This window comes from Penicillium odoratum (assembly GCF_028828045.1).
Source record: "Penicillium odoratum strain IBT 22623 chromosome Unknown utg000003l_segment0_segment0, whole genome shotgun sequence".
Lineage (NCBI taxonomy): Eukaryota > Fungi > Ascomycota > Eurotiomycetes > Eurotiales > Aspergillaceae > Penicillium > Penicillium odoratum.
The window spans coordinates 2,192,745-2,217,845 of record NW_026643145.1 but is presented as its reverse complement, the minus strand read 5'-3'; the positions used below and the strand labels follow the sequence as shown (position 1 = coordinate 2,217,845).

Here is a 25,101-nt window from a genome sequence, read left to right as displayed (position 1 = left end):
ATTTCCCGCCCTTTGCGAATGTTGATCACTTATTAGATACCCAAAGCGAATACAACCGAATTATGTTACCTTTGACTGGTTTTGGTACTGTCTAATCTACAATCACCACATACATGATACCCCCCTGTCCTTCACGAACAGTTGTAGAGATGATTGGGAAACGTTTGACCATTTTTCATGTATTCTATTAGCTTTTTCCCGATAAAGGCAACAATGAATTGCCAATAACCTTTACTATAAACAGATTCGTTACATCTAGAAGAACAAGCAAATTGGAAGCTTATACTGTAAATTTGGAACTCAGCCAGATTGCAAGCTACCAAGACCTGCCTATCGCAATGAATTAATACAATCTAGTTACTGGAGATAGTACTAATTAATCATTGTTGTACTCATTGCCTCCAACGCTCCACTCGATGTGTAGGTCCTATTGTGAAGCTTGATCTATATCAGTCACGTGATGGAAACGCGGAGAAGGATCCACAAGCGACATGAAGGCGCCACGCCACCCACGAGTTGCATCCAGCAACGTCCTGCAACTATGGGAAGTTACGACTACTATCTAGTAACTTCCAGAATTCCAACGATTATTAAAGTGTGGAAGATGCCAGCATGTGCCAGCTTTCACCCATCATGTATATTAACCTCCTACTGACCTTCTACTGATCTCCTCATCTCATCACATCAAACAACTTTCAGATTACTCTTGACATCAGATCCTTCAGACTTCCAAGTCACATCTCACAACTATTTCAACCACCTTCTTCCACATCAATCATGTCTATTCAATTCCGCTCCAACTTTCCCACGGCCGACATCTCTCGTGACTTGTCCTCCGTCTTCCGTCTCTTCGACGACTATGCCATCCACCGCCAGGGCCAGGGCAATTCTCACCTAGCTCCGCGACCATTCAATCCCCGCTTCGATGTTCGCGAGAGTGAAGAGGCCTACCACTTGGATGGCGAGCTGCCTGGCATCGCGCAAAAGGACATCGACATCGAATTTTCTGACCCGCAGACTCTGGTCGTGAAGGGTCGCACCGAGCGCGAGTACCACACTAATCCCGAGGCCGAGGCCGAGGCCGAGGATGACAAGTCTGATACCGATGCTGTCTCCAAGAGAATTACCACTCCTACTCACCGTTACTGGGCTAGCGAGCGAACCGTTGGCGAGTTCCAGCGTACCTTCACCTTGCCCGCACGCGTGAACCAGGACGCCGTCAAGGCCAGTCTGAAGAATGGCATCCTCTCCATCGTCATTCCCAAGGCCACTGCAGCGGCTGTCAAGAAGATTACTATCGAGTAAACAAACGATGGATCTCGACAACACAGAATGAGCTATGATTTTCCCATTTTTTATTGACTGCATGCATAGCTTGGAGGAGTTTCGATGAGTTTCTGGTTTCTTTTTCAGTATTATATTAGTTAATATCAATCAATCTCAGAATTAATTCAATTGCAACAAATCCAGTGCCAAGAATGTAGATCTAAATAGTCCCTCGTGCGCGTGAAGGCGGTGGCCGCTTATCGTCATTTATCTGAACCGAGGCACATGTCTTGCCATTTGATGCCGAATGCGCTACTCCTTTACTCTTATAACCTTGGCGAATATATCGACATTTTCTCAAGAACCTAAGATCTCCTTATTACAACTATTCTAGCTTTCAGATGATTCACTGCTGAACCGCTGACACTCGAGCACACCCCACACTTCTCCGCATTCTAACCACACCTACCCCATCCACCATGACGCAAGGCTACTCGTTCAAATATTTCACGGTGCAGTTTCCAGCAGACTATCCCTATGTCGCACATGTCGAAATCAAGCGAGCAGACAAACTAAATGCCTTCCACGAAGCGTAAGCACACAGCCCACCCTTCGAACCCAGAAACCACTAACAAGCCTCAGCATGTGGCTCGAAATGCGCCAACTATTCACCCGCCTCTCCGACGACCCCAACATCCGCGCAGTAGTCCTCAGTGGAGCAGGTAAAAAAGCCTTCACAGCCGGTCTCGACGTAAAAGCCGCATCAGAAGGCGGCACCCTCTCCCAAGAAGGCGGAGACCCAGCCCGCAGAGCCGTGTACTTCCGCCGCCACGTCGCGGAATTTCAAGACTGCATCACCTCGATCGAGAAGTGCGAGAAACCCGTCATCGTCGCCATGCACGGATACAGTTTCGGGCTGGCGATCGATATCTGCACAGCGGCTGATGTGCGTATCTGCTCACGCGATGTAAAGTTCGCAGTGAAGGAAGTTGATATCGGTATCGCGGCCGATATTGGTACGCTTACGCGGCTTCCGAAGGTTGTTGGGAGTTTTGGGTGGGTGAAGGAGGTCGCGCTTTCTGCGCGAGTCTTTGGTGCAGAGGAGGCGCTGCGTGTTGGGCTTGTTAATGCTGTTTATGGCGATAAGAAGGAGGCTGTTGTTGCGGGGTTGAAGATGGCTGGGCTTATGGCTACTAAGAGTCCGATTGCGGTGCAGGGGACTAAGGAGATTTTGAATTATTCGAGAGATCACCCTGTTCAGGATGGGTTGCGGTATACTGGAGTTTGGAATAGTGCGTCTATTCAAACGGAGGATGTTTCTAAGGCACTTTTGTCTGGGATTCAGAAGAGAACTCCGACGTTTGAGAAGCTATGAGTTCTAGCAGGGAGTTCCTGGTGGGAGATGGATTTCGCAGATTTACTATGTAAACACTACATGTTATGGACGTTGTATAGTTATAAGTCCACGTATCTGGGCTCTCTGGCCAATCGATCACAGCTCATGTACATAGCGTAAATTAATTCAATTCTGCGATAATTTCCAACGCACCAGCTCATGGTATATGTGTGTCCTAGATATCTTTGCATTGTAACTACCACTATAAATCAGGCCACTCTGGTGGATAGGCACCTAAAAAGCAACTTCCGACATCATAATGAAGTCTGGTTGTATCAAACGTTGCAGCTGGCCCAACAAATCGCATCGATTCCCCCTCCTCTCCTCCAAAGTTTCCATCAATTGTTTGAAAGTGGATAGAATTGAAGATGCTGGGAGCTTTGGAGAATAACGATTGTAGCATTTTCTTCTTGACTAACCGCGGCATGTCATTAAAATGATGAAGATAAAGATCGTGATGCATTTGACGAACCTGTGATTTAACAAGTTCCGGATATTCACCTTGGGAAAGAAGAAAAGTGTTGAATTGATTCAATGAAACAGAGACAAGGAAGTTGTTTCCTGTTTTGGATCGATTCTAAAGTCCGTGAAGAATTCCAATTATTCCGATGAGGCCAGTCCTTTAACAGCAAATTAGTCGTATTTAAGGTAGTAGACTAAGACTTCCCAGTACTTACTGATAATCAGAGTTGGGCAATAATGGAACAACTGGTTTATTCAGTCCCAAAAGCTGTCCTTGGAGCCAGCTGACCCCGTGACAGTCACTTATTTGCTGCCAGCCGCTGCAGTTTGCGAAGGGCCTTTTCCACCGCAACAATTCTCACGGACGTAGACAATTCCCTTCCCTCTTTTTTTAGCCAGTCCTTGGACGTACTCGGGACCAAATCCAAGGCTCTCCATCGCCACGGGGCGGTAAACATCAAGAAAAACGTCTGCAACGGCGAGCAGGTCTCTGAGAGTTTTCTTGCCTTCCACGGATTTTAGGTCAAGTGTGACATCCCTCTTCTCCAGATTCTCGTCAACCAATAGGCTTCCCATGTCTGGCTGACTGGAACAGGATTTTCTAATCACTGTGGCTCCCAGTAATGCTGCCATCTTTGCGATGGTTGGTCCTGCGATGACGCGAGAGATGTCGATCATTTTGATGCCCTCCAAGGGGCGGAATAATGCCACTGGAGAGGTGGTTGGCCAGAGACCGGCTGGAAGATCTGCTCCCTATCCTTCTTGAAGAAATATTGGATCATTTGCCACAGCCTTTCCTTGTGCCGATTGAAGATACTCCTCCGGATGTAAACATATTGTGCCAGCTTGTCGATAATGCTCATTATTTTCCAAATCCAGCCATTCCCTATCCGATTGTCGTAGACGTTCCGAGTAGATATAGCCTCCTCTTCGGCTGTGAAACACGATAACTTACCAGACTGTGACATTCGAGAACGAACCCTATTGGTCAGTAACTTTTAATAATTTACACCGGGTACCAACTAGTGTGCATATTTTCTTTATGAAGACCGACCAATAAAACCGAATGTGTTGCAGGTGGACCGTCAGTCACCCAACCATATGTGCTGACCAGAGAGCCATGACCTCGCCCAATTTGGCTGGAGGCTTAGCGCACAGGCAATAGAATCTCATCGACCCCTTAGGATTCTAGGTAAAAAGTCTTCGCGATCTTGTACCGTTCAATTTTCCTATCTCAGAACCGAACTTTCCAACCCTACTATTCAGTGCTCAGTAAATTGGTAAAATATGTCCTTGAGCCTACTAGTGGCTTCCATTAATATCCTATTCGCATAATCAGGCACAACCTCCCCAACCGCTTCCGCTGCCTAATGGATCCTCCAGCCCCGCAACAAGAGGAGGACCGTGTCGCGACAGCTCTATATGACTGGGCAAAGCGGCAAAAGACTTTTCATAGCGACAGTCTCGCCAGGGAGCGCAGTATCTACACCATCTCCTGGATATGTGCATTGCCGATCGAGATGGCTGCGGCACGGGCAGTCCTAGATGAGATCCACGAGTCGCTACCCACACAAACAGATGACCACAACACGTATTTACTGGGAAGTATCAAGGCGCACAATGTCGTCATTGCATGCCTACCAACAGACCAATATGGTATTGTCAACGCAGCCAGCGTCATGACCAATTTGAGGAGAACTTTCACCGCCATCCGAGTAGGTTTGATGGTTGGTATTGGCGGGGGCGTACCAAGCAAGATTGATATAAGATTGGGGGATATAGTGGTTGGAACCAGGGTGATGCAAAGTGACCTGGGGAAAGTTGTTGGAGATGGAGAGTTAGAGCGAACAGCGATTCCAAAAACGCCACATCATTTGCTGGGGACAGCCGTGTCTGCGCTCCGTGCAAAGCATGAGCTCGAAGGGAGTAAAGTTCCATCCATTCTTCAGCAAAGGCTTGAACGATATGAATATGGTCGGCCAAGCATGCCGGACCGACTTTTCCAAGCGACATATCATCATGAAGATCCATTAGCCAACTGTGACTATTGCGACCCAAAGAAACTAGTCATGCGAAGTACACGAACGTCCAAAGATCCATCGATTTACTACGGCGGAATTGCCTCTGGAAGCCAGGTGGTCAAATCAAGCATTTCCAGGGATAAAATCGCCCGAAATCTGAATGTCATTTGCTTTGAAATGGAAGCTGCCGGCCTAATGGACATTCTCCCTTGCCTTTCAATCCGTGGTATCTGTGACTATGCTGACTCCCATAAGAGTAAAGAATGGCAGAAGTACGCTGCAGCTACCGCAGCCGCATACGCAAGAGAGCTTCTTGAAGAATTGCATGTGACTGAAAATCATGCTAAAGAGGCATTTGTACCTACTCCTGGTGAGCCAAAAATTAATACTACGAGGGCTCATGAAGAATTTACTAACTCTTTACCAATCATATATAGATGAATCCAAATCGCAGGAGCGCCGACACTGTCTTCTTGACTCCCTGAAGTTTGAGCAAATTGATTCCCGTAAAACAAACATCAAAGCAGCGCACGCCAAAACATGCCAATGGGTGTTGAGTCATCCTGACTACAAAGCATGGCTGGACCCCAAAATGCTTGACCAGCATCACGGGTTTCTGTGGATTAACGGTAAGCCAGGTGCTGGCAAGTCAACAATCATGAAATTCGCCTACATGAACACAAAAAATCGATCTCGCAATGAACAATCAATCGCCTCATTCTTTTTCAACGCTCGCGGTGAGTACCTTGAAAGGTCTGTTTTAGGAATGTATCGATCATTGCTATTACAGCTACTTGAAAGCTATCCTGACCTACAGTCAGTGCTAGACGATCCCGAGCTTCTTCCATCCCAAAATCAGAGTACCATTCGTTCTTTGAATGTTCTCAAAGAGATTTTACGCAAAGCAGTTGCTCTCCTTGGCCGACGGTCTTTCACATGCTTTATTGATGCGCTTGATGAGTGCGATGAGCAACAGGTGTTAGACATGATTCAGTTCTTTGAAGAACTGACAGAATGGTCTACAGCTCAAAAGGTACTTCTACGAATTTGCTTTTCTAGTCGACATTACCCCTATATTATCGTTCGATGGGGAGCCCGACTTACACTCGAGCATCAGCCAGGCCATGAAATGGACCTAGAGACTTATATCAAGGGCCAGCTACGGGCGAAAGACTCAGAAATTGTCCAAAGAATCCTCTATAAAGCATCAGGTGTCTTCATATGGGTCGTCCTGGTTGTCGAAATTCTTAATAGAGAATACGCACGTGGTGCGATGTTTCTCAATAAGAGGCTTGAAGAGATACCAAGTGGATTAAGTGACTTATTTAGAGATATTCTACAGCGAGATAAGGAGAATATGGGAGAACTCTTACTGTGTTTCCTCTGGATTTTTTGCGCAGAACATCCATTACGACCGGAGGAGTTCTACCATGCGCTCTGGTCCGGCCTATTTTCGCAAGGTCTGGTCGATGGCCCAATGCCAGATGCCTCAGTTTACGATACTAGTGACGGTCTCTCTAGATCTCATATTTATGTTATCAGTTGTTCCAAAGGCCTCGCTGAAGTCACAAAATCGGGTAATCCTACAGTGCAGTTCATTCACGAGTCTGTTCGGGATTTCCTTGTTAAAGACGGAGGCCTGTATGAGCTGTGGCCTGAACTTGGACTTGACTGGCAGAGCCCTTCCCATAATAGGCTTAAAAACTATTGTCATGCCTATATTGGTCTTACGAAATTCGGGGGATCTGGTAGTATGCTACAAGGCTCTTCCAAGTCAGAGTACAAAGCAGAAACTTTGGCGAAGTATCCTTTGCTAGAGTATGTTGGCCAGAATATTCTCTTCCATGCCAATTTCGCGGCACGGGCTATTCCTCAAGATGATTTCCTTGCCTCTTTTGATGTCACCAGTTGGATCAGCATCAGCAATTTGTTTGAGAAGTTTGGGGTTCGCCAATATACTCGTGATGCAAGTCTTCTATACATTCTAGCTGACAAGGGTTATCCCGAGCTTATTCGAACAAAATTAAAGCGTGATCCTGAGATCAATATCTTCGGCGAACGAGATAAGTTCCCCATCTTTGCGGCTTTAGCGCGCGGCGATAAAGATAGCACTGCCGCTCTTTTGGGCTTATCTTCTATCGTCGTTGACGGGATCGACATTGCAGAAGGACTGAACTCCAGAAAGGATCTCGGAGAGTATAAAGGAAGAACACCTCTTTCTTGGGCTATCCTGAATCAGAGAACAGAAATCTTCAAAGCTCTTCTACGGAGTGGAATGGACGTAAACAAAAGAGTCGATCGAGACGGAAATACACTGCTTTTCCTAGCTGTGGCTCATGGCAACCGGGAAATATCCGAGCTCCTTATCCAAAAAGGAGCCGTGGTTCATGCTACAAATAAGAAGAAGCAGAATTTACTTTGTCTCGCTGCACAGGAAGGCCATCGAGATATCACCGCCCTTCTTCTCGATCAAGGATTAGATGTCAATTCAAGGCTTCAGAAAAAGCGGACAGCGCTTGTGCTGGCCATACAGAATGGACATCAAGCCACCGCTGAGCTTCTTATTGACCGGGGGGCCGACCTCAGCATTCTAGATGGTAGTAGACGGACTCTACTTCATTGGGCCGCAGAAAAGGGGCTAGAGGCTGTAGCAAAGACTCTCATTGAGCGAGGTTTGAGTATTGATAAACATGATAATAGCAAGAACGCGGCAATTCATTTGGCTTCAGAGCAGGGCTTCGAGGTCATAGTGAAAATGCTCATCGCTGCAGGTGCAGATATCAACAGCACTGACACCAGCGGGAGGGCGCCAATTCACTTGGCCTCGCTGCGCGGTCTCGCAGGCGTGGTGGAAGCCCTTATTAGAAATAGGGCAGACTACAACCGTGCTGATAGTGATGGAAAGACGCCAATTCATTTGGCTTCGGCGGCAGGCTTCGAGGCCATAGTGAGAATTCTCATCAAGACAGGGGCGGACATTCACAAAATGGACAGAAATAAGAGTTGAAGGGCATGCAAAAGTGATGGAAGTCCTCATCGCCGCAGGCGCAGATATCAACAGCGCTGACATCAGCGGGAGGGCGCCAATTCACTTGGCCTCGCTGCGCGGTCTCGCAGGCGTGGTGGAAGCCCTTATTAGAAATAGGGCAGACTACGACCGTGCTGATAGTGATGGAAAGACGCCAATTCATTTGGCTTCGGCGGCAGGCTTCGAGGCCATAGTGAGAATTCTCATCAAGACAGGGGCGGACATTCACAAAATGGACAGAAATAAGAGGGCACCAATCCACCTGGCTTCAGTTGAAGGGCATGCAAACGTGGAGGAAATCCTCATCGCCGCAGGAGCAGATATCAACAGCGCTGACATCAGCGGGAGGGCACCAATTCACCTGGCTTCAGAGCACGGCTTCGAGGCGGTGGTGAAACTTCTGACCGCTTATAATTGAACATCAAATACTGCAATAAGTCGTTGAGCCGCGCCTAAGTTTCAGTCTTAAGCGTTCTCTATAAGATTTACTTGCGCACCCTACATTGGGCACCGTCGTCAAGGATCTAGAGATATTTGTCATCATTTATGATCAAACTCCGCATATGAAAATTGTCAAACAATGGACGGAAAAGCAGAAGAATCCTGATCAATTTCCTCCTGCTCCCGACTTTTCATCGTTCCCTCGACCTCCCAATCCCAACCAAGAAGAATATTCTCAAGCTGAGACTGAAAATAGCCTGGCTTCAAACACAGCAACGCCTCCAGCACGAACTCTCCTACTATGAAGCTGTAAAGCAGCTCACTTTCTGTCTGATTCAAATTCGGATACTTCGCCGCATTGAGCTAGACGCCGTTGTTGTCCAAGAACCCAGCACTATAGTGATCACCGACACCGGGAAAACCAATTGTTATTCGGTGTGAATGCACGCATCGCGTAATTACTGCATTACAATGGAGGCTATTACCCTGAGTAAAGTTGAATTAAAAACTCTCAAGGTCTTTCAACGAACGCCTAGATGTAGTGTTCCACTATACGACATTGCGACCAATATAGAAATGCTTGATGCAGACAAATTAGGTAATATCGGAAAATTTCTCGAGCAGCTCTGTCTCAGTATTTCGAACAAGATTTCCACAGGAGCAACAGATCTACCACCCCGAAGACCGGTCCAATGCCATGAGGTGGCATGTTATGGAAAGAGACCTGCGAACGCTGCGTATGTTGTCTCGCTTCATTGAGATCACTCTGCAGGCAACGAGAAACTTGGCGGGGTAGCGCGACTTCTAAAATTCATGCCGAACCTGAAAGCTCTTGATATACATATTGATACCACCACATAGTGTGAAAATTATGTTGACTCCCATTTGATGTTCGCTTCTATCAGTGAACTCCAACTGCCTCGGCTTCGCAAATTCAGCATTGGAGGTATCATAACTAGCCATGATTCTTTGATGCAGTTTCTTTCCAATCACCCCAGCATCACGGATCTCGCCCTGAGTCGAATTCAACCTCTTCCAGAGCAGTCTTGGGATCCTGTTTTTATTCATCTTGAGCAAAGAATGCCTGATCTTGAGCGCCTTCATCTATCTGTATTGAAAACCGGCCACAATGAGCCAATTAACTTACATCCCGTGTGGGATGACTATCCCAAAGAGTTGGAAGACAAACGGCGTTGTGGCATATTGTATGTCCATACGAAGACTTTCAATACAGACGACATAGCGATGGGACTCAAGTTTCGACCGACGCCATTTGCCCCATCCATGGGATCCCCTGAAGCTGCAAATTGGGCAAGATCTGTGAGGGCACATTACGGAGTACCTTGGGAGGGCAAAACGGAGTTTGTTAGTACTGAGATGATGCGGGATGCTATGATGTATTCGTGGGTTGGAGCCTTGCGCACATGCCCCAGTAGTCACTATAGATAGACTTTCCCTCTTCATACCATCTTTCATGTGCACTTGAATACTGACTAGAGGTTTTTCCGCCGTAGGTCCTGTTGGTAGCACCTAGGTCCATTGTGATTACCTTGCTTTGAACTTTCCTTGCTATTAAACCCTCAATCGAGCCTCCATTTCATGTTGGATGCTTTCCTAGCCTTCTTTTGCATATCTTTCTCAAAATAGTACCTACTCGCCAATTTTAGAATTCATCTTTATCCGTGTTAATGGCGGTGTTCTGAGCGGTGGTGGTGATGTTTTCATACTAAATGGGTGACATTGAGTTGAGTCGGGAATCCGGGAATCCGGGAAACCGTTCATAAACTCCGAGTTCCCTTCCATGTTCTATACAAATAATGTGTCTGCAAATACTTCTGGCCATAAAAGGGTATTAAATATTCAGATCTGCCTGATACGTATCCAAGACTCGGCCCATTCATCAACAAGACCAAACACACACACCATGAAAGCTATCCAGATCCTAGGCAACGTTACCGCGCCAGAAATCACCATCAATCCTTTGATGACCAAACCCACCCCCCAAAACTCTGAGCTTCTCATCAAAGTCCACGCTGCAGGAGTAACAGGCGACGAAATAATCTGGCCAGAGCCATACGCTTCCGCAACCCGAATCCCAGGACACGAAATCTCGGGAGTAATCACCTCCACAGGTCAAGATTACAAAGGCTCCTTACGCATCGGTCAAGAAGTCTTTGCTCTTCTCGGCGCAGACAGAGGCCAGGGACAAGCGAATTATGTCATCTGTCTACCAGATGAAGTTGCGCCGAAACCGACGTCGCTACTCCATTCTGAGGCTGCGGTGTTGCCTATCCCGATTCTTACGGCTTGGGAGGCATTTTCTGATCATGCAGCACTTGTGGCTGGAATGAGGGTTCTTGTGACGGGAGCCTCGGGAGCGGTAGGAACGTTTGCTGTTCAGTTTGCCGCACAGGCAGGTGCGCATGTTATTGCGTTGGCTTCGTCTCGGAATCATGAGATGTTGAGGCGGTTTGGTGCACACGAGGTCCTTGATTACAGTACCGTGGAGTGGGAGACAAAAGTCAAAGACGTTGACGTGGTTTTCGATACTGTGGGTGAAGATGTGCTTATAAAAACCTGGGAGTGTGTTAAAAAAGATGGAGTCATCGTGACTATTGGAGACCCTGCACCAGCTTGGGCATTTGGACGAGGTCAGGCTTCTGAGGCTGTTGATCACCCGGATGTGCGATATGTGCATTTTATTGTGTCTCCTCATTCGGAGCGACTAGGAAAGGCTGGGGGAATGCTTGATGCGGCTTCTTTGGAGAAGCTGGCTGTGAAATCATTCCCCTTAAATGAAGCGAAAGCAGCTTGGAATTATGCTCAGCGAAGAAATCGTGGTCACAAAGTTGCGATTGATTTTATCGAATGAAAAACTCACCTGGTTGTATATTTTTTCAAATTATATCTTAAAACACATCACTAACTTTCGGTCGGTATGTCTTTCATTATGATTTAAAGAATAGTAGGATTAGCTTTCCCAGGCAATATTGGGATCTAGATCTCCAATAGTATACCACCCACATAGATCCTCTATAGAACCCAAGGAAGGAATATTGAAATCATCACTAGATGTCCCTGTTTCCGAATCCAAAGTGTCCTGTTCTTGGCCACTGGAAATGTCCAGCACTCCACACGACTGAGTCATGCCGACCGGGCTCACTTTAGATGCAAGCCCGAGTACATGGTGGGCAATAGTCTGGATTTCTCGTACATTCCTCGCAGTCCGGGGCCAGAATTCACCAAGCACTTTGAGGCAGCCAATAGTCATCCGGATTTGTTCTCGTGCGATCGTCAATTCCTTGCCCTTTAAAAGGAAGTGACAAGCAGAAAGAAGGGCAAGTGTCCCTTCACTGATCATGCAGGTGGTAAATGGGGTATGATGGAAGTGTCCGGTCGGTAATGCCAGGAGGCGGATTTGTCCCTCAACAGAACGCAACACGCGGACGGTATGTACGTTCACCAGATCCGGTGTGGGAGTATCTTGAGGGGGCTCCCTAGCACAGCTTGACATCTCTTCCACAGGGTTGAATTTGAGATCTGAGAAGGGTCGGTGCAAACCGATACTCGCGCTAAAATAGTCAATACCCGATCTATTGCACTTTGCAAATAACTTACACATGAATAAGCAGGTGTGCTTGAAACATCAGCTCGTCAATCTCTCCGCTTTTACTCATAACCTCCTTACGACCCTTGGGTAATAAACGTACCCAGCCATCCAGAATCGAATCTGCAGTCTGGATCACCTGTGGCGAATCTTCTTTGACGGCATTTTTCGGCACCGTGGATATGGCGAATGCCGCACATCGTACAGCACCAATGAGGTACGCGAAGGATGAGAAAACGGGATCATCGAGAGCGAACTCGCGGCAGTCAAAGTCGTGCAGAGTTTTTGGAGTGGGAATATTCTGCAACAAAGTAAGTTATCAGCCTCCTTGTGGGGGCAGATCTACGCTTACCCCACGTTCATATTCGGACTCTTCACAAGGAAGCTCAACCGTGGCGTCGACTTTGGCAACTTCAAAATTCATGGTCCCCAAAGTTCCCGCATAGTAAGCCTCCACGGTATAAAGCATCCACCATGTTCGCCTCCAGCTTTCCTGCAACACCAGATCATCCCCTCCATTCCTTGCAGCAAATTCTTGTCGGAACATTCCCTGTTCGCGGGCGAGATGAACCGCTGTATCCATTTGCCATTTGAATTCATCCTTGAAATCATACCAGAACAGCGCCATAGAGTATAGGAGCCGGCATTGAACCAAGACTGGATCGGTTGGTAGTAATTGCAAAAAGCCATTTTCTACGAGAGCTTTCAATGGAGTCGACCACTCGCGCGACTTATAAATATTTCCCACAAGACGCATAACGGCAATGAGTGAGTTCAAGGAGTTTTGTCGAGTCGGATTTTGATATGCACTTGTTAGGTATTTCCGGGGTAAGATAAATGGATGAAATTTGTGAAAGTGCTTGTAGTAGAAATCAATCAAAAGATCATTTTCAATGCTGTTGAACTGCAGCGGAGCTGCTGGAGATCCGGTATTGGATGATCGATTTCCAGCGCTACTCGCATCGAGTAGTATATAGCTGTTCGAGAGATCCATGTCAACGATTCCACTACTGAAATCCTGACGAACCTGGGACGCAGATCGTTGTGGACTCGGGCTGTTTACCCCGGAATCTTCAACGGCTGCTAATCTCTTGCGGCGCTCAGTCAGGGCTGCGCGGTCCAGCCCACCCCGACGCGATCGGGCATACTGACATTCCCTCGAGAACTCGGCGCAGCGCGTACAACGCGGTCTTTTGGCGTCGCATTTGAGGTGACGCGAGCGGCATGGCAAACACGCTAACGAGGATCGCGTCGCCCTGCCATTCTGCGGCGGTGGAGTTTTATTTTTATCGATATCCATCAAGGAGAGTATTCGCCTGACTTGTAGGTGCCGGGCGTTGTCGTCAAATCATACGGGTATCCGGGAATCCGGGTATCCACTTGTAGCGGGTCAGCGGTTGCCCGGTTTTAGGCTCGGGAACCTTATTTCTTATTCTTATTTCTGTCACACTATAGACTTGATTAGCCTGTTAGCGTCGGATATTGAACAAGGGTCAGACGGCAGAGAAGCGACTATATAAAGCTATCAATTTTCTCGATCGGTCCTAATCTTCATCTACATCACCAACATCTATCAATCATTCCAAGGTTGATGATCTAATTGCTCTACATCTGTTTGCTCGGCCTTACAACATGGCAAGAATAGTCATTATCGGCGCTGGCTTTGCTGGTGTTTGGAGCGCCCTTTCAGCCAAACGACTGGCCACCCTTGTGAACAAGGAAAGCAGCCTAGAAATCCAAGTCATCGCTCCTGAGCCGTCCTTGGTCATGCGTCCACGACTCTACGAAGCCAACCCATCCAGAATGACTCACCCCCTTGGCCCTCTCTTCAAAGAGGCAGGAGTATCTTTTTTGCAAGGTATCGTTCAGAGCATCGACACCAAGACAAACACAATCCAAGCCCGATCCATTGAAGGAGTGGAATCAACGGTCCAATATGACCGCCTGATTCTAGCCGCTGGTAGCTCCGTCGTGCGCCCCCGTGGAATCACCGGCATTGAACAAAATGCTTTCGACGTCGATTCCTTAGCCTCCGCAGAGAAACTTGATGCTCACATCCAGAGCCTCGCCTCTCTTCCAGAAAGCCCCTCCCGCGATACGATCGTTGTATGCGGCGCCGGGTTCACAGGCATCGAAGCCGCAACCGAGCTACCGAAAAGACTCACTCATCTCAGAAATACCCGCGTTATCTTGGTCGGCAATGCAGATCACGTTGGTCCCGATCTTGGACCCCCTCGCCCCGTTATCACAGAAGCTCTAACTGAGCTCGGAGTCGAGCTGAGGCTTGGATCTGCAGTTACAGCAATCGATTCAGATGGCGTAACTCTTGCATCTGGGGAGCAAATTGAGACAAAAACGGTGATCTGGACTGCTGGAGTAAGGGCTACGCCTTTGACACAGCAGATTCCTAGTGAGAGGGACCCTCTTAACCGCCTTCGTGTTGATCAGCATCTGCGCGTGTCATTCGTGAACAATGTCTTCGCGACTGGTGATGCTGCGTGTGCTCTTGCTGATACACAAGGACATTATGCTTTGATGTCCTGTCAGCACGCTCTTCAGCTTGGTCGCGTTTCAGGACATAATGCTGCGGCGGATCTTCTCGGAGAGCCGTTGACTGATTATCAGCAAGCCTCTTATAATTGTTGTCTGGATCTTGGTGCTTGGGGGTCTGTTATTTGCGCGGGATGGGAGAAGGAGGTTAGTCTTACTGGATTTGAGGCTAAGAAGGTCAAGTGCTATATCAACCAGAAGTTGATCTACCCTCCTGCTAAGTGGGAACAGGCACTGACTTTGGCGAATCCGGTTGGTCCTGACTCTGACGAACTTTTTAGGCAGATCAAAGAAGCGATTGCCTAGACATGCTATGTGTATTCTCATGCTCTCCACTATATTCAGAAAATTGTTTATTTTCATATATCACACCATTTAATATCAGTCTTGAAAAGGTCTAGGTGCTCCTGTATGAGAAGTGTATAACTAAAGCAGAGCCAACGTCACGTAATCTGACACCATTCTATCCTTCCAAGGTTCTATTTTAAGATTTTAATTTCTTCAGGATTCAAGGCACATACTAGTAGTCACTCGGTGGTACCAAACAACACTTTCCCCAAAAGCCAAGGCACTTCCACCGTGAATCGCAGAAACTCATCTTCCATGAATCAAAATAAGCGCTAGGTATGTCGATCGCACAAATCCGACCATTTCCTAGTTGCGCCTTTGCCGCTAATGCACCTAATCTGCACATTGAACCCTCTTTTCCGCTGATCCGAGCGTCCGTGGGTCGGATGACGCTGGTTCACATTGCTGTCAGAGCTCGATGGAATGGTTTTTCCGCGTATCCCAGCATTGAAGGGGAAGTATCTCCGGTAAGAGGGGTTTTGTTTATGGTGGCTTCATGTTCCTGTGGCTATATAAGGGGAGAAATGTGTATTGTCTATGTATTTGACCGAAAATAAAGACAAATCATCAAAACAACTACATTTAATACTCTCCTTCATTAGTCATGAAGTCTGCTACAATCCTCTCGGCGCTCATCCCAGGCTCCTTTGGAAGCACAATCTACTTCGCCGGCGATTCAACCATGGCGAAGGGCGGCGGAGGCGGAACAGGCGTAAATGCCACCAACGGTAAACAAATATTCCTTGCCACATAGGAATAGCTAACAGAGCCAGGATGGGCTGAATACGTCTCGCCATATACCACTTGGACTATTTCAAACCAAGCTGTCGCAGGCCGCAGCGCGCGCTCATACACCCGCGAAGGCCGCTTCGCGACCATAGCCAACGAGGTCAAATCCGGCGACTGGGTAGTCATCGAGTTCGGCCACAACGATGGCGGATCCCTTACACCAACGGACAATGGACGCACGGATTGCTCCGGCACTGGAAATGAGACCTGCACGACAGTATATGATGATGTGACCGAGACCGTCTTGACGTTTCCTGCATACTTGGAGAATGCAGCCAATACGCTCACTGCGCTTGGGGCGAAGGTATTGATTTCTAGTCAGACGCCTGATAATCCGTGGGAGACTGGGTCTTTTGTTTATTCGCCATCACGATTCGTGGCGTATGCGAAATTGGCCGCGGAGACGGCGGGAGTGGCGTATGTTGATCATGGCGCTTATGTTGCGAGTATCTTTGAGACTCTTGGGTCGGATGTTGTAAATGGATATTATCCTCTTGATCATACCCACACTAGCCCTGCGGGTGCGCTGGTGGTCGCTCAGGCCTTTTTCAAGGCTGTAGTCTGTGGCGGTTAGTAGATTCCCTTCACAAATTATTGGCTGTCACTAACAGATTTTGATAGGTGTTGCACTGGAGAGTGCACTGAACACTACCTCTTTCCCGGGTGATTGTCTGTAGGTATCAAAGATTGCAGTAGCAGCAGCGTTGGCAATATAAGGTATTCATAAGGTTCAGTTCATCAGATAGTTTCATCACGTTTCATAATATGTCCATAGCTACAACATTTATAAATGGGTATCAAAGTCGCCATCATCGCAGTCACCGGGACTCCAAGATGCCTCGAACAATGCCCCGCTTCTCAACCCGATGATAGTACTGGGTCACGTTGGCAAATCGAGCATCAAAGCCCCCTTGGGTATGTGCGATCTCCCACAAGATCGGCCAGAGCCCACAATCATCGATGCCAAATATCGTGCCTCCCAAGTAATGCTGTCCCTCTAGGGCACGCTCCCAGTTTCGAAGGCCACCAGTAAACACTTCCATGGGCGTTTTTGCATAATGTTCGCGCCATTCCAGCTGCAAGTCTTCTATCCATGAGAGATGGCTCCCGCCTCTCAGGATTTCGACTCCAGGTCGTGAATTTTCGGCGGGTCGAGAACCCAGATATCTCAAAATAGCCAGATCACCAGTGACAGTTGTTCCCTGGGGATCAACATATACCATTCTTTTGCTTTCGTTACCTTCTATTTCCATGATTGGGGTCTCAGAAATCTCGTATCGAATACCACTTTCCCCCAATCCAAGGCGCACTCTCAGGTCTGCCACTGGATCTCCGCTTAGTGTCAGTTGCGATGACGATGTAGTAACAAAATTGACTACATCAAAGCCATCGCCATAGACGGCATTCCAGTCAAATTCAGACAAGCGATTTTCTTGACCAAATGCACGAATCATTCGTTCTGTTTCCTCGGGATTTCCATGAATAGCGGGGCGAGCTGTATCCTGAGACTTTCCCACGGCACCCTGGCCCCAAATCAAATTCTTGGTCGGGTGAAGGTATGTGCCAATTAGTCGAAAGGTCAGTGAGATGCGCTCACCGCCGTGCACTTGTTCTTCCGTAGTCTTGGTAGTTTCTGGGCGTTTATCCGGCCGAATACCATGCATCCAGCGCATATTGGTTTTCGGGCCTAGAATGAAAAGTGATTGATTTGGAAGTGGTACTCGTTGCGTGGTCCGGCCTGATTCTTCTTTATTTTTGTGCTCCGAGGATGTTTTTGTGCGAAGAACCATCACTCGCTGGGCTCCCAAACTGACGTTACAAATGAAAGAGCCTCGAGCAATATCCAGCGTCTTATCAGAGTGCTCCGATATGTGGTCGTGCCCATCTCGGTAGAGTTGAATCAAACAATGGTTCAATGAATGGCCCAAAACTTTCTCGACTGCGATGCGAACTTCATCAACGGCAGACGTGAACGGCTTCAGGGGTGGCGACTCGTCGGCGGGGTGTCGATAGATTGGAATGGCCTTATTCGGCTCAATCTGGCCCTGGACAGCGACAAGTCGAGGTACCTGGCCGGACAGATGGTACATTTTCTGCCAAGAAACCTCGTTTCGGATACGCTCGAAAGAATTTCTAGGGATATCAAGGTGGTGGACAAGGCGCGAATCACCTTCACCAATAACAGGTTCTGATTTCCGTGCAGGATCTGCGGGGGGCTTGGGCATATCGCCTGTTCCATCTGAAGCATCCGGATCTTGGCGCCGCTTGGGTCGGCGCACTCGCGCGCGTACTTGCTTCGTTCCCTCGGAAGAAGACCGCGCAGCGCCCGCAGCCTTCCGATGCAGCCGAGTAAGCGAGGCAATCTCTGTTAAACTTGCCATATCTGGATCCTCGTCGGGCTCTTCCGGATCGACCCCCAAAGTGTCCATGATACTCTCAAGGCCAAGTGAAGCACCAGCTGGCCGTTTGTTTGGGGATCCACCCCGAGCAATAGCGTCTGTCTCCTCCCAATCTAATTCCTGGTATAACTCTTCCGCTGTCAAACCAGTTGCACCAAGGATATCTGCCATGCGGCGCATGGCTTCACGATGGCGCCCGAACTCGCGGTATCCCAGACAATCTTCAATAAGAGTGACCGCAAATCCATTGCGAACAGCATCTAGTGCAGTGGCGTAGACAGAGACGTTGGACAAAGAACCACAGAGATAGACCTCTGTTACAAACCGAGTCCGAAATGAGAGCACAAGGTCATTCGACTCTAGTGCAGAGTACCCTGTCTTGTCCAACACGGTGTCATGCTCGGGGTTGATAGCAGCAAGAACGGGCGCGGGGAACTGGAAACCGGGGGTTTGCGCGGCACAGCAGATAGGAGACCGGGTAGACAAAAAAGCTTCGGTATCGACAGGCTCTGGAGAATCGCGATCTGATGCGACTTCAATCACTTCCGACTTGGGCACGCCCCGTTTCTTGTGTGGCTCCTTGGCCAGGACGATACGATCGCCAAAATTCCAGTCCGAGGTGGACTGTGGAGCCTCATATTGCGAACGAACCCAAATCACGTCGCCGACTTTGCGGAATGCTGCGGCGAGTGGACCCAGGGTTTCAAGGAAATCTGAGGTATTGGGGATGTGGAGGGCCCCGGACGGGCGAACGAAGTCATTCTGAAAGTCGAGCAAGATAAGCGCCTTGCGCGTTCTGATCCTGGGAAGATTGTCAAATGAGAAAAAACTCATGATACAGAAATGGTCCGGGGACACATCCAGATGTATAAAGATTCTAGTAGTTGGAAGCTGGGACTGGTTGTACTTCGAAATGTTTGGTTCCGTGGGGCGTGTCGAGCGGAGGTGGACACCTCAGGCAGAATCTCACACAGTGCACGGATGGGGTTGAGTCATTTGCCTTACTTTTACATCGATAACTTGAGTAGTTTGTCATATTGAATATTAGAACATTGAAAGGAGATGGACTTGAATTCATTTTGATTCGTCTACATATTTAATTGTTGCCGCTATGTATGCACATATGTATGCAGACATTGAATAGGCTAACACAACACCCATGTGCGCACAGTCACAAAGATATATTTCCAGGTCTCAATCTTATAAAAGACGTCTAGAGATGATTTACATCACATGAGTACATATACAGTATTCTCGTATTCTTATCTCTTCGATTCTATTTACATCCTGAAAAAGAATCACATTGTTTGGTTCAGACGGTACCCTATGACGGTTACTTTTCTTTCATAGGCCCAAAAAGAGGCATAGGACCCTCCAGGACCCCCAAGTGCGTCAGAGGCGTAAAATCAAGGCTCAATTGTTGCATTCAACGCCGAGGTATGGGGAATGGGAGATATGAGTGAAATATGGAATGCTGGAATACCGTCGGTGATATAAGTTTTCAAACAGTTGCCGGAAACATTAGTATCAAGTTGGTGGCGATTGGCAGATCTGCAACCAACGCAGACTTAAAACCTAGATTGTCACCGAACTGAGTGCGGTGAACCACTTGCCGGTCATATTAACCAATCAAAACTACCCCGGTGTCGGACCGGGGAGCAATAGCATCTCTCCGGAAATCACGTGAGGTGACTCGCATTCAAAAAGTGGAGACTTGGAAGCTTTGCCCACCCCAGTCGCTACATTTAAATCTCCAGATTTCCTCCCTTCCCCTCAAGATTTCTTTTTCTCTTCACTCTCCACTCCCCCAATTCACATTCACAATGGCTTCCCGTGCCCTTCCCCGTGCCTTCCGCATGGCCCGTGTGGCCGCCCCTCGCTCGGTCATCACCGCCGCCCTTCCCCGGCCTGCTCTGGCCAAGGCCGCTGCCCGTGTCATCGCTCCCATGACCCCCGTCCGTGGTATCAAGACCATTGACTTTGCTGGTGTCAAGGAGGACGTCTACGAGCGTGCTGACTGGCCCCGTGAGAAGCTCCACGAGTACTTCAAGAACGACACCCTTGCCCTCATCGGTTACGGTTCCCAGGGTCACGGCCAGGGTCTCAACCTGCGTGACCAGGGCCTCAATGTCATCGTCGGTGTCCGTAAGGATGGTGCTTCCTGGAAGGAGGCCATCGAGGACGGCTGGGTCCCCGGCAAGAACCTGTTCGACATGACCACCGCCATCGAGAAGGGTACTATCGTCATGAACCTGCTCTCCGATGCCGCCCAGTCTGAGACTTGGCCCACTATCAAGCCCCTCATCACCAAGGGCAAGACCCTCTACTTCTCTCACGGTTTCTCCCCCGTCTTCAAGGACCTCACCAAGGTCGAGGTCCCCACTGACGTCGACGTCATCCTCGTTGCCCCCAAGGGTTCCGGCCGTACCGTTCGCTCTCTCTTCAAGGAGGGCCGTGGTATCAACTCCTCCATTGCCGTCTTCCAGGACGTCACCGGCCACGCCAAGGAGCGTGCCATCGCTATGGGTGTTGCCGTCGGTTCCGGCTACCTGTACGAGACCACCTTTGAGAAGGAGGTCTACTCCGACCTCTACGGTGAGCGTGGTTGCCTGATGGGCGGTATCCACGGTATGTTCCTCGCTCAGTACGAGGTTCTCCGTGAGCGTGGTCACTCCCCCTCCGAGGCCTTCAACGAGACCGTTGAGGAGGCCACCCAGTCCCTGTACCCCCTCATTGGTGGATACGGAATGGACTGGATGTACGCTGCCTGCTCCACCACTGCCCGCCGCGGTGCTCTCGACTGGTCCCCCCGCTTCAAGGACGCCCTGAAGCCCGTCTTCAACGACCTCTACACTGCCGTCCGTGACGGTTCCGAGACCAAGCGCTCCCTCGAATACAACTCCCAGCCCGACTACCGCGAGCGTTACGAGAAGGAGATGCAGGAGATCCGTGACCTCGAGATCTGGCGCGCCGGAAAGGCTGTCCGCTCTCTCCGCCCCGAGAACCAGAAATAAATGAAATAATTATTGTGATACCCGCTTGGAGGGAGGGTTTGGATAAAATGTTATGACTGTACTATGAACTTGTTTTTTGTGTCGGGTATACAAAAATATTATCACGGCACTGCCGTTTCCGAATTTCTCTCAAAATCTACCTGAATTCCCCAATTCTTCAATCTTCCATTAGAACTGTAATCTCAAATATGACTCAATTGTGAAAACCCCGCTTGAAAACCAATCACCTCGGAGAAATTTACCAACCTTCCTCAATCACACTCTTCACGAACACCACTAACATCACTACCATGCCCACTCCCTCCGAGCAAGCCCAGGCCTTAAACCCAGCAGCCATCCACGCAGCCTACGACCTCATAAAACCCTACATCCACCTCACCCCGCTCCTGACCTGCAGGACCCTCGACAAGATCGCCTCAACCCCGCAAACCCCAGAAGCGCTCATCGGCACCCCATTCGAAGGCCAAACCCCCGCAAACCCACAAATCCGCTTCTTCTTCAAATGCGAGAATCTCCAGCGTATAGGCGCGTTCAAGGCGCGAGGTGCACACCACGCACTCTTGCGATTAATTCAAGAACAAGGTGAAGAGGAGGTAAAGCGACGGGGAGTGATAACGCATAGTTCTGGTATGAGTGATGACTATCCATTCCTCCACAGAATAGAGCAGAGCACTAATCTATATTTCTATTTCTAGGTAACCATGCCCAAGCCCTTGCCCTCGCCGCTTCGACACTCAACGTCCCCGCCTACATCGTTATGCCGGAGATTAGCACACCGTCCAAGATTGCAGGGACTCGCTCGCACGGCGCGGAAGTCACATTCAGTGGCTCGACAAGTGTGGAGCGGGAGGCCGTAGTCGCGGAGATTCAGGCAAAGACGCACGCGTTCCTTATCCCTCCATATGACGACTTCAATATTATCTGCGGACAGGGTACTACGGCATTGGAAATGGAGAGGCAGTTCACTGAGACAGGAAAAAAGGAATTCGATGCCGTGATCACGCCTATTGGTGGTGGTGGACTGAATGCTGGTGTTGCGACGTACTTCTCTGATAAACCGACGCGGGTTTTTGGCGCCGAGCCTAGTTTTGAAGGTGCTGATGATTGTCGGCGCGGACTTGGTGTCGGGGCGAGAGTGGAGAAGGTGTCGACGCTTACTATTGCGGATGGGTTGCGGACACCGGTAGGGTTGTTGAATTGGGAAGTCATCTCTGACAAGCAGAAGATTGAGGGAGTGTTTTCTGTTACGGAAGAGCAGATCAAGGCAGCGTTAAGGTTGGTACTTGAGCGAATGAAGGTTGTTGTGGAGCCTAGCGCTGTAGTCGGGTTAGCTGTTTGTCTTTTTGATGAAGAGTTCCGGAGGCGTGTGGAGGTTGAAGGTGGGGAGGAGGGTTGGGATATTGGGATCGTGTTTAGTGGAGGAAATACGACTGTTGAGGCGATTGGGAAGTTATTTGGATGATTGTATGTACCTGCTCTTAGATGCCCGATAGAGGGTAATAGATTACAGACAGTAGAGGATACTATCATGCCCCAGGCAGAGGGACATGGATTCCATGCCCTCGGACATAAAAGGGAAAGCTTCCATCATCATAGGCTCTGAGACCTTCTACTACCCGACGAGGCCACTCCTCTTGTCTCCAGGCATTGACATAGGCCGAGAACTTGCCCTGGCGAACTGCATTTTGCCGCATAGGCGCATCTTTCCTTGCATCGTGCGCACTCATTGAAGGCGGGAACGAACGAGTAGCATCTCGCTGGACTACCAGACGTAGAAGTGGAAATTCTCCCCAAGGGGCCGGGAGAGCAGGTGGGAGAGCCGGGGTCCGAGATGGAGATTGGTCGTAAGGGCGCAAGGGACCATTTCCGCCGTTGGCCTTGTTCGGCCTGAAGGCAGATACGGTCGTTGTGTAGACGACGGTGCATCCAAACCGGGCCTGTAGACGCTTCAGCTCCTTGACTATCTCAGTATAAAGATCGACGAAATGAAAGCTCTGCTTCAGCTCGCGCAGTTCATCGTTTTCCTCTCGAGAGCGTCCTAAATCCTCTGTCCGAGCAAAACTATCACGCAATTTGTCTTGCCATAAGAACGCCGTAGCACTGTCAATGGCAATCATCTGTAGCGGACATGACGCAGAGTAATGCCGAGAGATAGCATAAAGGTATGCATCCAGCGTGGCAAGTGTGGCGAGGAGTGCCGATGACGATTGAGGACGAAAAATATGGACATGCTTGAGTGCAGAAGAGAGCAAATCTTCGAAGTCATCATCGGACACCCCTCTACCTTCTGTCTTCTCAGAAACAATTGAATCATGTGCCTGCTGTACAATCCCTCGAGCTACCACCCGTAGCCTGTGAACATCAAAACGATCATCGGCATCAATGAACACCACAGCCGAATCCTGTCCGCCGATGAGGATATTGCCATACTGCCGAGGCAAAACTGCAAGCGCTGTCATGTAATAGAGTAACTGTGATTTTCCAGCACCCGAAAGATTGCTAGATATCTCAACGGTCGGAATTGGCCGTTTGGTCCTATAGGCCGAGTCGAAGAAGAGATTGTGCTGGGCTATTTGTTCATCAAGTGCGGCATCTCCGAACTCGTCGGTAAAGAGCATCTCCTCGTCCTCAGGAAGAAGTTGCTCTCGTTCTTCCGCTTGCAGCGATCCCGGGGGTATATCATGATCTTGATCCTGGTGATGAGGAACAGGGCCCATAGTCTTCAGCATGAAGACTTCGACTAGCGCATCGAGAACTGGGATCCCGAGTGAAGGTCTTTGACAGTCTTCACTGGCAGGGCAAACATTTGCCAAATCATGCAGAAGCTACTGAAATTAGCACCATATCATAGTTGATCTGTCATACCACTTACCTCATCCAGCCTTTCATGGTGTACTTCACCTAACGAGGTTGCGCCTAAGCTTGCAGCCATAGCGGACAAATGCGTACAATATCATGGATCATGCATGCCTTGCAGTCTGATGCAATGAAGAATATACAGGAAACAACAAACTACAAGGTTGTGACATGACAAAGAGAAGTAGTCAAAAGTAAGTGATAGCTCGGAGGCTCGGGAACCGGACCAGCTTAAACTGTAAGTAGTCGGACCCGCAGGAACTTCGCATTACCAAACCCGACCAGCACTTCAGCCACTTCCTTCGAGCTTGACTAATATCCAGGCTACTGTGAAACGAAGACGATAATTACGATCTGCCACACACCCATCGCCCAAATGGCTCCTCTCGTCCCCGTCTTCTCCGCCGACACGCTCCCCGATCACGTCAACATAGTGCGCCGCAATTTCATAGAGAAGAAGCGCAAAGGCGAACCAGTTGATTTGAAGGAGTGTGCACTGCTAGAAATGATGCAGTACTCTTGCAATCCACCTTCGGAGCAGGTTCCGCAGCCGGGAGTTATTGTGTGCAAGCCTGTTGTGCGGCTGTTTCGACGGTGAGTCTGGGGAATGTTCTTGGTGTGCTGGGCTAGCGGCTAATCTTGCTAGTAGATGCGCTGGGGGATTGACAGTTGAGACAACATCGTGGGAACCATTGAGAGAGATTGAAGAGGCGAAGGAGAAGTTGATAGGATCGAAGGCATCGTCATAATCTCGACAAGAGACGCCCTGGAGGATGGACGACTTGCATTGCGTGGCGTTTGGGTTACAATTGTATTATACTTGCACATTACAGAGGGCATAGAGAATGCATTTCAATAATTGTCATTACGATGACTTGCTGCCATGGGGTATCTCCTCAAACGACTCCTAACAAAGCGCCAGCC

General features: G+C 48.9%; 13 protein-coding genes across 13 annotated transcripts; 9 read left to right on the top strand and 4 right to left on the bottom strand.

Moving 5' to 3' along the window:
• Window positions 1–777: 777 nt before the first annotated feature.
• N7520_004085 (Hsp20/alpha crystallin family protein) lies at window positions 778–1,305 on the top strand (the record flags this gene model as incomplete). The annotated part of the gene is made up of 1 exon (XM_057138020.1): window positions 778–1,305. The coding sequence occupies one exon, from the start codon at window positions 778–780 to the stop codon at window positions 1,303–1,305; it is 528 nt and encodes a 175-aa protein (XP_056998485.1).
• Window positions 1,306–1,745: 440 nt separating this feature from the next.
• On the top strand, window positions 1,746–2,641 carry N7520_004084 (enoyl-CoA hydratase/isomerase family protein; the record flags this gene model as incomplete). Its single annotated transcript, XM_057138019.1, has 2 exons — window positions 1,746–1,858; window positions 1,909–2,641. The coding sequence occupies 2 exons, from the start codon at window positions 1,746–1,748 to the stop codon at window positions 2,639–2,641; spliced, it is 846 nt and encodes a 281-aa protein (XP_056998484.1).
• Window positions 2,642–3,427: 786 nt separating this feature from the next.
• Window positions 3,428–3,802, bottom strand: N7520_004083 (CAIB/BAIF family enzyme; the record flags this gene model as incomplete). The annotated part of the gene is made up of 1 exon (XM_057138018.1): window positions 3,428–3,802. The coding sequence occupies one exon, from the start codon at window positions 3,800–3,802 to the stop codon at window positions 3,428–3,430; it is 375 nt and encodes a 124-aa protein (XP_056998483.1).
• Window positions 3,803–4,494: 692 nt separating this feature from the next.
• On the top strand, window positions 4,495–8,591 carry N7520_004082 (uncharacterized protein; the record flags this gene model as incomplete). The annotated part of the gene is made up of 4 exons (XM_057138017.1): window positions 4,495–5,515; window positions 5,583–5,882; window positions 5,967–8,092; window positions 8,115–8,591. 4 exons carry the CDS (start codon window positions 4,495–4,497, stop codon window positions 8,589–8,591), a joined length of 3,924 nt encoding a protein of 1,307 aa, XP_056998482.1.
• Window positions 8,592–10,538: 1,947 nt separating this feature from the next.
• N7520_004081 (NADP-dependent oxidoreductase) lies at window positions 10,539–11,486 on the top strand (the record flags this gene model as incomplete). The annotated part of the gene is made up of 1 exon (XM_057138016.1): window positions 10,539–11,486. One exon carries the CDS (start codon window positions 10,539–10,541, stop codon window positions 11,484–11,486), a length of 948 nt encoding a protein of 315 aa, XP_056998481.1.
• A 99-nt stretch (window positions 11,487–11,585) lies between these two features.
• Window positions 11,586–13,521, bottom strand: N7520_004080 (uncharacterized protein; the record flags this gene model as incomplete). The annotated part of the gene is made up of 3 exons (XM_057138015.1): window positions 11,586–12,186; window positions 12,233–12,522; window positions 12,574–13,521. 3 exons carry the CDS (start codon window positions 13,519–13,521, stop codon window positions 11,586–11,588), a joined length of 1,839 nt encoding a protein of 612 aa, XP_056998480.1.
• A 332-nt stretch (window positions 13,522–13,853) lies between these two features.
• N7520_004079 (NAD(P)/FAD-dependent oxidoreductase) lies at window positions 13,854–15,077 on the top strand (the record flags this gene model as incomplete). The annotated part of the gene is made up of 1 exon (XM_057138014.1): window positions 13,854–15,077. One exon carries the CDS (start codon window positions 13,854–13,856, stop codon window positions 15,075–15,077), a length of 1,224 nt encoding a protein of 407 aa, XP_056998479.1.
• Window positions 15,078–15,723: 646 nt separating this feature from the next.
• Window positions 15,724–16,585, top strand: N7520_004078 (rhamnogalacturonan acetylesterase RgaE; the record flags this gene model as incomplete). Its single annotated transcript, XM_057138013.1, has 3 exons — window positions 15,724–15,847; window positions 15,893–16,477; window positions 16,530–16,585. 3 exons carry the CDS (start codon window positions 15,724–15,726, stop codon window positions 16,583–16,585), a joined length of 765 nt encoding a protein of 254 aa, XP_056998478.1.
• Window positions 16,586–16,726: 141 nt separating this feature from the next.
• On the bottom strand, window positions 16,727–19,141 carry N7520_004077 (isochorismatase family protein family; the record flags this gene model as incomplete). Its single annotated transcript, XM_057138012.1, has 1 exon — window positions 16,727–19,141. One exon carries the CDS (start codon window positions 19,139–19,141, stop codon window positions 16,727–16,729), a length of 2,415 nt encoding a protein of 804 aa, XP_056998477.1.
• Window positions 19,142–20,130: 989 nt separating this feature from the next.
• On the top strand, window positions 20,131–21,321 carry N7520_004076 (Ketol-acid reductoisomerase; the record flags this gene model as incomplete). Its single annotated transcript, XM_057138011.1, has 1 exon — window positions 20,131–21,321. One exon carries the CDS (start codon window positions 20,131–20,133, stop codon window positions 21,319–21,321), a length of 1,191 nt encoding a protein of 396 aa, XP_056998476.1.
• Window positions 21,322–21,611: 290 nt separating this feature from the next.
• N7520_004075 (threonine/serine dehydratase) lies at window positions 21,612–22,783 on the top strand (the record flags this gene model as incomplete). The annotated part of the gene is made up of 2 exons (XM_057138010.1): window positions 21,612–21,948; window positions 22,017–22,783. 2 exons carry the CDS (start codon window positions 21,612–21,614, stop codon window positions 22,781–22,783), a joined length of 1,104 nt encoding a protein of 367 aa, XP_056998475.1.
• A 64-nt stretch (window positions 22,784–22,847) lies between these two features.
• Window positions 22,848–24,253, bottom strand: N7520_004074 (putative Rad51 family DNA repair protein; the record flags this gene model as incomplete). Its single annotated transcript, XM_057138009.1, has 2 exons — window positions 22,848–24,146; window positions 24,194–24,253. 2 exons carry the CDS (start codon window positions 24,251–24,253, stop codon window positions 22,848–22,850), a joined length of 1,359 nt encoding a protein of 452 aa, XP_056998474.1.
• Window positions 24,254–24,553: 300 nt separating this feature from the next.
• N7520_004073 (uncharacterized protein) lies at window positions 24,554–24,926 on the top strand (the record flags this gene model as incomplete). Its single annotated transcript, XM_057138008.1, has 2 exons — window positions 24,554–24,771; window positions 24,827–24,926. 2 exons carry the CDS (start codon window positions 24,554–24,556, stop codon window positions 24,924–24,926), a joined length of 318 nt encoding a protein of 105 aa, XP_056998473.1.
• Window positions 24,927–25,101: the final 175 nt, after the last annotated feature.